General features: G+C 37.8%; 1 protein-coding gene across 1 annotated transcript in view; it reads left to right on the top strand.

Moving 5' to 3' along the window:
* The first annotated feature begins 2,091 nt into the window (after positions 1 to 2,091).
* Positions 2,092 to 13,970, top strand: part of dok6.L (docking protein 6 L homeolog) — a 153,262-nt gene continuing 141,383 nt past the window's right edge. The window contains exon 1 of the mRNA XM_041566352.1: positions 2,092 to 2,305. Within this exon, the coding sequence (XP_041422286.1) occupies positions 2,240 to 2,305 (66 nt within the window). The 5' untranslated portion in view covers positions 2,092 to 2,239. The remainder of the gene's footprint in view (positions 2,306 to 13,970) is intronic.

Below are 13,970 nucleotides of genomic sequence, written 5' to 3'. Positions count from 1 at the left end.
GGCAGGCCGGGCCAGTACAAGTAGAGTTGAGAATAGTCAGATAAGGCGGGTCGGTGCAGGCTAAGATCAGGATTGGAGAACGTAGATTAGTCAGCAGGGGTCAGATTGGAGAGTTCAGAATAGTCAGTAGGCAGGCAAGGTTCAGTAACAATTAAGCAAGTTGGATTCATGAAGAATACACACCCAGGAAACTAACAAATAGAACCTAACAACGGGCAATGCGTGTAATTCAAAATCCCTTTGTAATTCAAAATCCCTTTAAATACTTTCAAATTTTGCAGCAAAGCGGTGTGACATCACGCCGGCACATAAAACCCAGAAGTGTGCGCCATAGGAGAAACTGGTGCAGTAGTAAAAGGATGCATACGTTGATCGTCCCCACCACCCACTAGACCACCAGGATGAGTCCTTACAATAGACAATAAGGGCTGGATACCACAAGCGTTTTTTGGTCGGATCGACGCCACCCGACAAAACGCACGGGACAAGTTGGATGGAGTCGCACGTGTGAAGATATAATTGGACTGAATGAAAAGTTGGAGTTAACAACTACACGATCCGTCGCATCAGATGTAAAGTAGCTGTTACTTTACTTTTCATTCAGTCCAATTATATCTTCACGCGTGCGACTTCACCCGACTTGTGGCATGCGTTTTGTTGGCAGGCGTTGATCCGACCAAAAACACTTGTGGAGTCCAGCCCTTAACATCTGAACTGCTTAACCTGTCCAACACATTAAATAATGTATTTCAAAAAAACCTGCCTTATGTGCTTTTATTGTTTAAGTAGTTGAAGAATAAGTTGATTTACCACATTTCTAAATGTAAACTTTCTTTTAAAGAGTTTAGGATAATGTCACACAGCAATTCCGTATGCTTTCATATTAGGAGTGCACACACACGCCAGGCAATTGCAGTTCAAAGCCCCCAAGTCACCCTGACTAAAAATGCCACAATCATCTTGTGCCATTGTCTTTAAGGGCTTAATGACATTTTCCTGTCATAATCATAAGTATTTCCTGCAGAAATAATCAGGTAAGCATATACTGGGATTTTAATTCTGTAAAAAACGCTTACACTACTGTGATGACAACAGAATGACCACAAATATGGGACTCGTACACAATGTTCACAGATGGATACATTATGGGGATTATATACTAAACTCCAAATGCAAAAATCTTGAAAAATGTGTGCTTTTTTTAGTATAAAATCAGACAAAATAACAATTTTTTCTAAATTTATTATACCCAGAGGATGGAAAAGTCCGAATCAGAAAATCTTCAGACCTGTCATGGTTGCATATGGGAGAAGTCCCAATGATTTCTTGATGTGCACTGTGTTTTGTGCAATACCCTGAAGATTTCGGAGATTGTCTGGTTTTCGGGAAAAAAATCGTAAAATACGGATTTTTTCCCACAAAGCAATTTTTCTGTAAAATCTAGTAATAAATACACATAAAAAAAAACATGCGGATAAGATCGGAGTTTGTGGCTGGAAAGGTTGAGATAAATTTGGACTTTGAACCCCCGAAAATGTACAACTGCACCAGATTTCAGACATTACATGTTCTTCATTACAGAATGCTGAACTCGAAGTGTACCATAAGCCTCATTGTTATTGCTGCTATGGCTGCTGTTCTGTTACCTGTTAGCAAATAAACTTGTTGCTCATGGTTAAGATATTCTGTGAGTAAGAACCCCGTGCGGCCAATGCTGACATAGCCAAGTCTACCCTATATCACAGGGCCTGTCAATTTATTTAAGCCATATATATATATATATACTCAGAATTAAAGGTAACCACTTTGCACAGAATTTGTCATAGTACATCTACCTTAAACAGCATTAAATAAAATATGGAAATAAAATTTGTGATAAAAATAAGAATCATTGAGGGCAAAGGTATGGACAAGACCTAATTATGCATGACGTAAATGTATAAGAGATTGTGATGCAGAGGTTTCAAGCCATTCACCTATTCTACGAAGGCTTGCATTTTGCAGTTTACATATCCAATAAAGCATGGTAAAGGATAAGGAGGGGGTGCAGAACAGTGACACTGAGTGGCTGCTTTCGCTGTAAGCTCCTGCTGTTAAACTCCTAGACACAGAGACAGCTCAGCCAGTCAGCTAGCAATGCTGTTGCTGCCGCTTTTTCAGAAACACATGCAGAAGCTCAGGGAGAGTGCATGAATCAATCCAGAGCAGTAGGCTGAAAGAGAAAGCGAATAAGCTGGCTATGGCATCTAACTTCAATGATATTGTAAAGCAAGGCTACGTTAGAATCCGCAGCAAAAAGCTTGGGGTAAGTCTGTTTGCCGTGCTTTCCCTGTTTTTTAGGGTGATTTTGTAAACCAATCCTCTTTTACAGTGATCTCATTTTGTTTGACTGGTAGCCTTTATTTAAGCATTTAAAAGCATTGTGTATGAAAAAGAATCAAATCCTAGCGAGGGAAGCCTTTGACTGCATTGCTAGTGCTAGTTCTGTGAAAGTGCTGCGTGCTGGTACGAGGCAGATTCATTTATCCTTGCTCATGCTGGGAGCTTTACATTAGAGGCTTTTGTACTGGATTTACCTTCTTGCCGGGATCACATTGATATTGCTTGTAGAGGATGTATTTCAGTCAAACAGCACATTGATCCTCTGCTCTGGAATCAGGCGAATAACCTTGCCAGCTGACTATGTGTTGTTAGGATGAGTGGATTAAGGCTAGTCAAATGAATGGAGATCACATTAGATCAACTGTGAATGCCAATTATAATCATTTATTTTGGATTGAATGTACAGCATATATATATTTATAAACTCTACAGCCAAATATAAAAAGGGTATTCATTATTACGGGGCTGGTAAAAAAGAAAGTTTGCTGTCAAATTGTGTTGAATTACTTTCCTGCTTTGTGTTTCATTTAACAAAACTGGAACGTCAATGATTACTGCATGAAATTGTTTATTGACACTTCACAGTACATTTTCTAGTTTCTCATTTACATTGATAAGGTGCATGGACTTTTTTTCCAGTTCATTATAGTAATTTCTCCCTTACATCTCCAAAAGCCAATTAAATAATGTATATCGGCTTGGCAGGTTTGGAACTGAAAGATTAGCCTTTTTCTGTGATAGGTTGGCAGGACTGGATTGGGTGCGGCAAGTGACATTTATTTGTATTTTGTGTGTTTTATTATGCATTGCATTTTTTTTATACTGTGGAACTGAATGATTACAGATCTTGGCAAGGCAGTGTGATGCGAAAAGGCTGGAATAGAAATGTGCAACCTGTGGCCTTCTAGAAGCTGTTGAATTAAAGATGGAGCAAACTTTGTATTAACATCACACAGTACACTAAGGGGCAGATGTAGCAACGGTCGAGGTGAATTTTTGAATGAAAAAAATTCGAATTTCGAGCTATTTTTTGTGTACTTCGACTAGGGAATAGTCCAAATTCGAAAAAAAAAATTTTGAATATCGAAATTTAGCATGTACCATCTCTTGAAAAACTCGACTTTGACCATTCACCATCTAAAACCTGCCGAATTGCTGTTCTATTGACTCCTATTTGGAGTCAATTGGGAGACTTTGAAAAATCGAAGTTTTTTTGGGGAAAAACTTTGAATCGAATTCGATCTAATGCAATATTCCTTAGATTCATACAATTTGATTTCGGCCGAAAACGGACCTACTTGACCAAAAAAAAAACCTTCTAACTTCTACTTAATTTCTGTTGGTCTTTATGAATTCGAATTTCGAAGTTTTTTCAATTCGAAATTCGACCCTTGATAAATATGCTCCTAAATGAATTGATGAATTGGCCAAATGGGGAGATATCTGAATCAAATGTCTAGATAAAGCTTTATTCCTTCTGTGCAACTTCCAACATAACTCGACTAACTAGTCTTAATCTAGCAACTTTATTACATTAAGCACATGCCAAAACATGTACAAAGCTGTATAACTTCAGAAATTCTTCAGTATCTTTTAAAAAAAATATATATATTATATATATATATATATATATGTGTGTGTTTGTGTGTATGGGACTAGTTATCTAGAATGCTTGGGACCTGGGGTTTTCCGGATAACTGGTATTTCTGTAATTTTGATCTTCATACCTTAAGTCTAAAAATGAAATAAACCCAAAAGGCTGGTTTTACTTCCAATAAGGATTAATTATATCTTAGTTGGGATCAAGTACAAGGTACAGTTTTATTATTACAGAGAAAAAGGAAATCATTTTCAAAAATTTGTATTATTTGGATAAAAGGGAGTCTATGGAAGATGGCCATTCCGTAATTCAGAGCTTTCTGGATAATGGGTTTCTGGATAATAGATATATTCTGTGTTTTATTTCAAAGTTTGTACTTTTGATATTTTGACACTGGGAATTTGACAAGGTTTTATGAAACTGTCAGTACTATAATAGCCATTAGCTTGTTGCTGTTATTTTAAGGCTAAAAAAAAGTAGTTTTTGGTGTTTGTTTAAATAAAAAATATGATACATATCACATGTGTCAAGCATAACTTATTTGTAGCAATATGTGAATATCATCTATTTCATATTCACATTGGTCTATATGACTATTTGAATAGTTTTTGCTTAAATAAAAAATATGATACGTATTGCATGTGTCAAGCATAACTTATTTGTAGCAATATGTGAATATCATCTATTTCATATTCACATTGGGCGATATGACTATTTGAACTAGATTGCATGGTTAAGTGGTTTATAGATTCATGGAGTCCCCTGACCAGCAGGGGGTATTTGACGCAGCTTAGAGAGGGGGCAGTATTACCTGCACATCCAGGGATGAGAGGTGAGGCAGAACAAGTGTTTCTTCCAAAAGTGTATATAGTATCCATATTGGAAGCATTGCTCCCATCCACTAGTAGAGCCAGACTGGATTGTTTTTTGGATATAATTGGCAAACTTATGTCATTGTTGCAGATTTTTGGGTCCTTAGGGGATCATCAAGGCCCATGACAGTCAGCCTGCAGATGACATGTTTGGAGTTATAGTGGCAAGCATCCTATGTTATTTAGAAACAGTTATGGGGAAATGTTATATGTTTCATTAGCACAAAAAACATTCACAAAGACCATTACAAACGTTAGTGACCAAGATTTTAAAATATTGCTCTAATATTTAATTTAATTGCATTACCCCTTATATGTATTATAAATTATTATGTTATTTATATTGATTCTCTTTTCTTGTCTCAAAGGAAAACTATCCAAAGGGGGGTTTAGAAGCAAAGGTGGGTTAAAGTGCATCTATAACTTAAAATTGTTCCCCCCTCGAGGTGCAGGCTAACAGCCCACAGTCTGCACGAGAGCCACTTACTTATTATGCGCATGCAGGTCCACCAACATGGCGATCCACACTGGGAACTTCTTCTATGTGCAGGGGCATGATTGCAGAATAGGAGGTTTTCCTTAGAAAAATATTATAGTTTCTGCCATCTGAGGTGCATGCTCTGTTAGCCTGCACCTCTGGTGGGAAACTATTTTTTAGGTATTAAGTTTCCTTTAAATTGCACTAGGCTGCCACACTGATGCTGCCCATGTCAAGTGTAATATGAAAATAAATGAAGGTGCAGCAGTAGTCACATCACATGTGAATTTCAGATACTTCAGTAAGTATGATCAAATTTGATCACTAATAGGTATTGCAAATATCATTTGGCTAAACATAGGGATAAAGCAGGCTATTGCTAACTACCCCGTATAGTCTTGTACCTCTCTGCATGCCATGTCTAGAAAAATACTAACATTCAATCTTTTCATCTTTCTTATTGATGAACAAACTTGACATCAAGTAGTAATGTTATTGTAAAATACTGGCCAGGTGGCCATAGCCATGACCAGATTTTGTCTTTCCCCTTGTAAATAATGAATCTTACACAGCATAACTTCCCAGCAAAACCATCTCCATAGGCCTCATTTAATAACAGTAGGGCATGGGGTAAAGTGCAAACTTCTGTGTCTTTTGGATGTCGCACCCTACCCTGACTTCAGCACCTGTGGGCGCAGGTCCTTGCACCCCACAATTTAGTGCAGCACTGTATTGATGAGGAACAGGCTGCAGAAGGAATCCAGGCAATCACCTGCCACCCACAAGCCATTCTTTAACACGTGCATGTAAGTTAAGGATCTGTGGCAGGAGCAGTGTGCAAAGGAGGTCAGGGCTTAATGGAGCTGTTTTGCACCTTGATTTTTAACCCACCACGGGGTGCAGAGCAGTGATGTGAGGGTTGACCCTAAACCAGTGGGGACCCAAGGTTTTGCCTCCAGTTGGGAGGGTTATGATTGAAATTTGGGTGGTCATTGCAGGTTAGGGTTGGGTGTGATTCAGACTAGGGAAATACACTCATCCTCTGCTCCATAAGATTCCCTGTCTTGAAACCAGAGGCATGCACAGAAGTAGCTTACAAAATTAGAAGACATGGGTACAGGTTGGGCGTGAGTCCTACAATGGAAATCTTTTGCAGGTTAGGGTCGGATATGAGTTGAGTTGTACCTAACGCAAATACTTATTGAATGAGCACAATTCTAGCATTCTAATAGTGTAGTGTGAGGCACTTTATTTATTTAGATCCCTTGGGAGCTTTTATTACCTTTAAATTCACCCAAACATGAGTACAACATTGGTAGGCCTAAATAAAAATACCTGCTTACACTTTGGTATAATCTTTTATTCTGCAAAGAAATTCTACTCAATTAATTCAAAGTTATCAATGCAGAAATAATTGTTATCATTAAGGTTTTAAATGACTTCTTAATTTCATATTATACACCCAATGCATCATTTCTTTTTTTGTGCTGCTCAGAAATAACTGACACAATCTACTGATATACCGACCTACTGCTTTGAGATGAATTGAAAATACATATCATCCAGTGCTATAAAATCAACTGTGGAGTACACTCAAGGATGAGCTGATGACAGACTTGAGTTATTTATTTCATCTGCTGGGAGAAAAATGGTTTGTTGCAACTGTTGTAGCGTTTTTTTTTTTTCTATCTTTCTTGAAAAAAAAACATTACCAAGGTTATCAAAATGTATAATATACATGTCCAGGTTACATTTAAAAGTTTAATATACATGTCCAGGTTACATTTAAAAGTTTAATATACAAGTCCAGGATACATTTAAAAGTTTAATATACCGTATATACTCGTGTATAAGCCGACCCGTGTATAAGCCGAGGTACCTAATTTTACCTACAAAAACTGGGAAAACTTATTGACTCGTGTATAAGCCTAGACACAACTAAGACCCTTTATGCTACAATCACTACAGCGCAAACTAAATCACTGAAAATTTGTCCCCCCCCCCAGTGGATTTATATTACAGATATTTTTCAGCTGAGACAAAATATACTTTCCACTAGCAATTATACACACATAGACACACATATACTTTACACACACACTCTTCCCACAAAATAATCACACACACACACACACATTTCTCGCCTCCTGCCAGCCCCTTACCTCGTCCCTGGGAGGCAGCAGCGATGTTGATGCAGGCTGAGGGAGGGACGGATGGCAGGGAGAGGGTCACCTCAGACTTTCACACTCCGTGGTATCATGGAAGTCAAGCGGCGCCCCCCATGTTGCTTTATTTCCCAGCATGCTCATGGCGGCGCCTCCTCTCCTCTCTCCCCCTTGTGCTGAGAGTTCCGGTAGTTCTCTGTTTGTGTCGGACACATACTGCCAGTTCCGCGCTGGGGCTGCTGAGGTCGCTCTCCCCGACTCTCCGGCTCCTCCTCCCCCATTGGCCGGAAGGTGAGACCCGGCGGCAGCAGCTGGAGACGAGGGAAGAGCCGCGGAGAGACACAGACGCTCCCGGGGGAAGCGGAGAGAGCGCGAGAGACACACAGAGGTGCTGCCCGGGGACTGCGCGGATACGGCTCGGAGCAGAGAGAGGGGAGGCGGCCGGTCAGTTCCGGTTAGAGGAGCCGCTTGTGCCCGGGGATTGCTAATTCCTTACTCGCCCCGTTACCGACACCGCCGCGCCCAACACAGACCCCCGGCTCACAGCCAGTTCTTCCTCCCTTTGCGCCTGCTCTTTCCGGATCCCGTCCCCTCCCGGTGCTGGGCGGGTGCTACGGACAGAGGGAGCCCCCTGCAGGCAGCGCCGGGGAGGGAAGTGTCACCTTAGGCAGGAGCCCCTCCTGACATTTACAATGCTTACCCGCGTATAAGCCGAGGTCAATTTTTTCAGCACATTTTGGGTGCTGAAAAACTCGGCTTATACACGAGTATATCATGAAAATGTCAAGTATTTGTTTTATGAATGTAATAATAACTACCTGATCTTCAGATACAGAATATGTTATTAGCTGCACTGCTATTTCAGTCTTAAATATAGATGTTTGCTCTAGAATACTCAGGAACTGTGGTTTTCCGGATAATGGGTCTTTCCGTAATTTGGAGCTCCATACCTTAAAGGAGAACTAAAGCTTAACTAAAGAAGTAGCTAGAAATTTTGTACATTATGTTTTGGGCTTCTGTACCAGACCAAGGCAACCACAACCCTTTAGCAGGGAAGATCTGTGTCTCCAAAGATGCCCCAGTAGCTCGCCATCTTCTTTTCTGCTGATTCACTGCACATGCTCTGTACTGCTGTCACTTACTCAGCTTAGGGACCAACTGAAAATATACAATACACATAGAATATAAATGTCAATTTAAGGCTGATTAGTAATTAATATAGATAATTACTACATGGCTGCACAGAAACCAGTGCAACTAGCATTAGAATTTAGTAATCAGCCTTGTAACATCATCTTATATTACAGGAAAACCTAATTTTCTGCTTGATAATTTGTAACGACCCCTAAGCTCAGCTTCTCAACAGCTGTTCAGAGCCCACAGAGCTTGAGAGTGTTGCAAACACTTTCCAAGATGGTGATTTCCTGTGACAAGTCCTGGGTCATTGCTGCTATTGAGATGCTGAAACTTTAGGAGGGTGCTAAAACTTTAGGAGTATATAAAATATGGCATTTTAGCCATATTCATATTTAGGGTTTAGTTCTCCTTTAAGTCTACTAAAAATCATTAATTAAACTCAATAGGATTGTTTGAATCCAATTTATATTTATTATATCTTATTTGGGATCAAGCTCAGGGTACTGTTTCATTGCTACATAGATAAAGGAATCATTTAAAAAAATTTAATTATTTGATTATAATGTAGTTTGTGGGAGTTGAGTTTTTCGTAATTCAGGGCTTTCTGGATGACGGGTTATCAGATAACGGATCCTATACCTTTATATGGAATAATAGGGCATAGGTCAAGACCTTTTATACAGATTTTACTTCTAATATCCTCATACTTTACAATAGTGGGTTTTAATTAGTCTTACTCAACAAACATCAGTGAGCACAACTTATAATTAATTGCACTCCCAAACTTTAGGACTGGCCCCCTTAAGTGATGCTTAAATCTTTGGTTCAGAGACCTAGACAGAAGGCCAGTTTTTGGTGGGAGAATGCCAAGTTTCTTTCCTAAATAGTCCCGGAAGTCCATCTTGGAGTTAGATTAGAGCAGACACTTATTTGATATCCTGTGGCTTGATATTCTGTGTAACTGTGGCTGAATGTCTGATGCAGCAATGTTTTCATTTGCTTGCACATTTGTTATACACTAAAGGGACCCTGGCCAAATACATCCAACAACTTATTGTTTAGAAGGATATATATAATGCATGTTGTTACATATTTGGTTTTCTTTTTTAATGTCCATAGACCAGTAGATTATTCATCATAAAACAGAGAGAAAAATAAAAATGATAGTGTAACTGACCTTTGAACAGATAATTACAAGATAAATATACATACATAAATGTGAATTCTAAATAGATACTTTGGGGCAGAATTATCAAAGGTCGAGGTGAATTTTCGAATGAAAAAAATTCAAATTTCGAATTTTTTTTTTGTGTACTAGGGAATAGTCTAAATTCGAAAAGAATTTGAAAAAAATTGAAAATTCTAATATCGAAATTTATCATGTACTGTCTCCGTAAAAATTAGACTTTGACCATTCGCCATCTAAAAGCAGCCGAATTGCTGTTTTAGCCTATGGGGGACCTCCTACAACCTATTTGGAGTCAATTGGTGGACTTTGAAAAATCGAAGTAAATCTTAGATAAATAGATAGATAGATAGATAGATAGATAGATAGATGATAGAGAGATAGATGATAGATCAACCGATAGGTCGATAGATTATAGATAGATGATAGACAGGTAAATAGATTGATTGATAGGTCGATAGATGATAGATAGATGATAGATAGATAGATAGATAGATAGATAGATAGATAGATAGATAGGTCGATAGATGATAGATAGATAGATAGATAGATGACAGATAGATAGATAGATAGATAGATAGATAGATAGATAGATAGATAGATAGATCGATAGATTATAGATAGATGGATAGATAGATAGATAGATAGATAGATAGACTGATAGATAGATAGATAGATAGATAGATAGATAGATAGATAGATAGATAGATAGATAGATAGATAGATAGATAGGTCGATAGATTATAGATAGATGGATAGATAGATAGATAGATAGACTCATTGCCATATGTCATATCAAAATAAGGAGGCTGATAAGAAACAGATTTCATCGTAGCATAAACTTGGACAAAATACACTGTAAAGAGCCAACACATTATAGAGACTTGAGTCTGATACAATCTGTTAATTAATTTACGAATTTGCTTATATAATGCTGTTACTTCCAATTTCCAATTTCTTTGAACAAGACAGACTGACAATGAATTGTAAAGAATGTATTTTTGCTGATGCTCTTTTAATTCCAGCATTCATTTGTTGGTCAAGGAGCGTATACTGTAAAGCATGTCACTCTTGCAACACATATAAAACTTTGACTTATCTATGTACTTGAAATTGGGTGCAGTGGTAATGTTCTCCTATCTATATGTCTATCTTTCTATCTGCCAGAAAAGGGCAAATTGTACTTGGTGACATGGCAGCTTATTCGGTTTGCCATTTATCATACTGAGTGACATTTTTCTGTTGAACAAGCGTGATTCAGTTCAACATAAGGTATCCTTTCTAAGATCCATTAATTCTTGCAGTAAAATACAAGTACTGTAAGTGCTTAGTCTAAATAAACAAGAATGATATTGGATACTTAGCACAAATAAACAAAGTTGACATATACAGTGCCTTGCACTAATCTACAGGTTTATTGTGTATAAAAGCCTGGTTAAATCGTTTTAGGAACTTAAAAAATCAAGACAAGTACAAGAAACCTGCAAGAAGAAGCCACACATATAAATTGTTATTAAACCCACATTCAGTATCATATTCCTTTACATTGTAATCTACTGCATAATACATTACATGATCAAGTGCACTTAAAGATTAACAGTGTGTTTTATTTATGTTGAACCTCATATAATCATGCCCACCAGATATCAGTACATTCACTAAAGTAAATTACATTTGGCTTTTGTTGTTTTACCATAACCAGCAGTTTGCTTCAGTTTGGAAAAGTCATCTATGACTGCCAATGTGGTCATGCAAAAATCATCAACACAAAGTGCATGTATTGATGTCATGCATTAAAGGTACTTGCATTTAACTATGTTCCTTGCAATTCAGTATAATTGCACTAGGTGCCACTGCTCCTACTGTACCTAGATGATGCTGGAGCTACCACAACACTGAGGGGGTTATTTATCAAAGTTCGAGTTTGTGAGGTTTTTTCAACCTCAAATAAACTCAAAACTCAAATGTTTGCTTAAAAAACCCTAATGCAAAAAACTCGATTGAATGCAATCAGGGGCAAAAACTTGAATACTCGAAGTGATCAAGTTATCGGCTAAAAAAACATGAATTCCTCAAATTGTTTGAGTTTTCAAGCAAAAACCACTGTAAAAACCCTGAAAATCATGAAAAACACCTTCAAATGCTTCAAGGAAGCTCTGCCATTGACTTCTACAGGACGTCGACAGGTTTTAGTAAGAGTATTTTCGGATACAGCTTTTAACAGCTTCGGGACATAATAAATCTCAAAAAATTTGAGTTTTTCTGGAAAAACACAACTCAGCCTTTAATAAATAACCTCCTGAATGTAGCATTCGTTCCAGGGTTCCCACCACAGGCTGCATCAATTACAAAATAATAATTTATTAAACATAAGCCTGATTACTAGTAAATATTCTGTTTACTTTAATTAAAGGCAGCTACGATAAGACTCAAACACTAGACCAGATGCTTACAGTGTCTTACATAAGAAAGAGTTCAGTCTTTCATAGTTGAATCCTTTGAGTGTTGATGTCTTTTTCTCTATCCACAATGTGTGTTGCCAGTGATCATGATGAACAATGTACAGTGCCGATGGCTGATGGTACATTTGCTAGAGACGATAAGGTTCTTTATTGTACTTTAAATATAAAAAATAAAGCAATGAATAAATTCACCTTTGTGTATTGTCTTGTAAAATATTGCACAAAATCCCTGCAATTTAGCACGCACCCATAATTATGAATCATTTCAGCAATTATATTGTTTGTGGGGATTTAAAACATATCCAGTTTGCCATAGATATTCAGCAATGTATGCATGCAAATGAACTGCGAAAATAAAAGTGTTGGGTGACATTTAGAGGCCTATTTATCGTGCAGTGTAAAATAATTTATGCTGGAAAAAACAGTGTCAATGGCTGATGAACAGGACAATGCTGGGCAGACATGAATATTTTAATAAATATGTTTTACAGTATAAATTAAATCCTTCTGAGCAAAATACATCAACACTCAAAGAATTCAGTTCAGTTCAGTAGTTAAAGACTTGGTTACCTGCAGTGGCATAACTAGATGTTGCTGGGCCCCACAGCAAATTAATTTTAGGGCCCCCAACATATCCAGTGTTTGTCCTGTTTTACCAATATATGTTCAAATTGCTCATCAATGAGAGCCTCATGGGGCCCCCTGTACCTCCTGGGCCCCCCTGCAGCCACAGGGTCTGCTTCCTCTGTAGTTACGCCCCTGGTTACCTGTGATTTCTACATGATCTCTGTGGTGATCAGTTGGGCTCAGACAACGCAGGAAATCAATGCAGCAAATGCAATATATGCAATAAAACCATGTAAAGAAAAAGGAATACTGTTAGATGACAGGTACTTTTATTTCAGTAAGCTGATGACTATAAAATAAACGCTTGTGCCTTATTTTAATATATATAAATAAACTTTGTATAAGAGCAACAAGACTTAAGTAATAAAAATGGGTGTCATTTGTTACAATCTCATATTAGATACATAGGTCTTTCATCTGCTACAAAACCGAAAATGGGATCAATTAATTCTGACCCATTACAACCTAGTAAGGAAGAATCTGACACACACTTCCCAACATGTCTCTTCCACAGAGCTATGTTCACAGGTTTTACTTTGATCTATGTCATAGACAACACGCAAAACAGAAAGATCAAAGGGACTCATCGTGAAAAGGGTTAATGAATACAAGAGATAGAGACACACATACAAAAATGTGAAAATATAGAAAACAGCAACTTTCCAAGTGATTATAATGAGCAATATGCTGCCAATGCTTTTTTGTGCACCATCATGCACTTACCAGTTCATTTCACCTGTGACATGGGCTTCATTAGCACCGCAGAAATCTAAATTCCCTTGGAATGTGAATGTAAAACCATAACAGAATTCTATGTCTTGTGGGACAAAACAATCACCACTGCCAAATGCCCAGAATGTAGAGAAAACATTATGCAGTAAAGCAGAGCACGCATAACTATTCATTTCTTAGCTGTCAGGGAAAATTCCTCGACAGTCAAGAAACTTTCACAAATTGGCATATTTATCAAAGCAGATCAATTAAAGTGTCCATTCATTTCTACGGGGTGTTAATATCAACGGCTGTGCTGAGCTCTAACACCCTTTTGGCTAGTTCTCCAA

Source organism: Xenopus laevis, chromosome 6L (assembly GCF_017654675.1).
Source record: "Xenopus laevis strain J_2021 chromosome 6L, Xenopus_laevis_v10.1, whole genome shotgun sequence".
In the NCBI taxonomy this organism is placed as follows: Eukaryota; Metazoa; Chordata; class Amphibia; order Anura; family Pipidae; genus Xenopus; species Xenopus laevis.
This window is presented reverse-complemented; position numbering and strand designations above follow the sequence as displayed.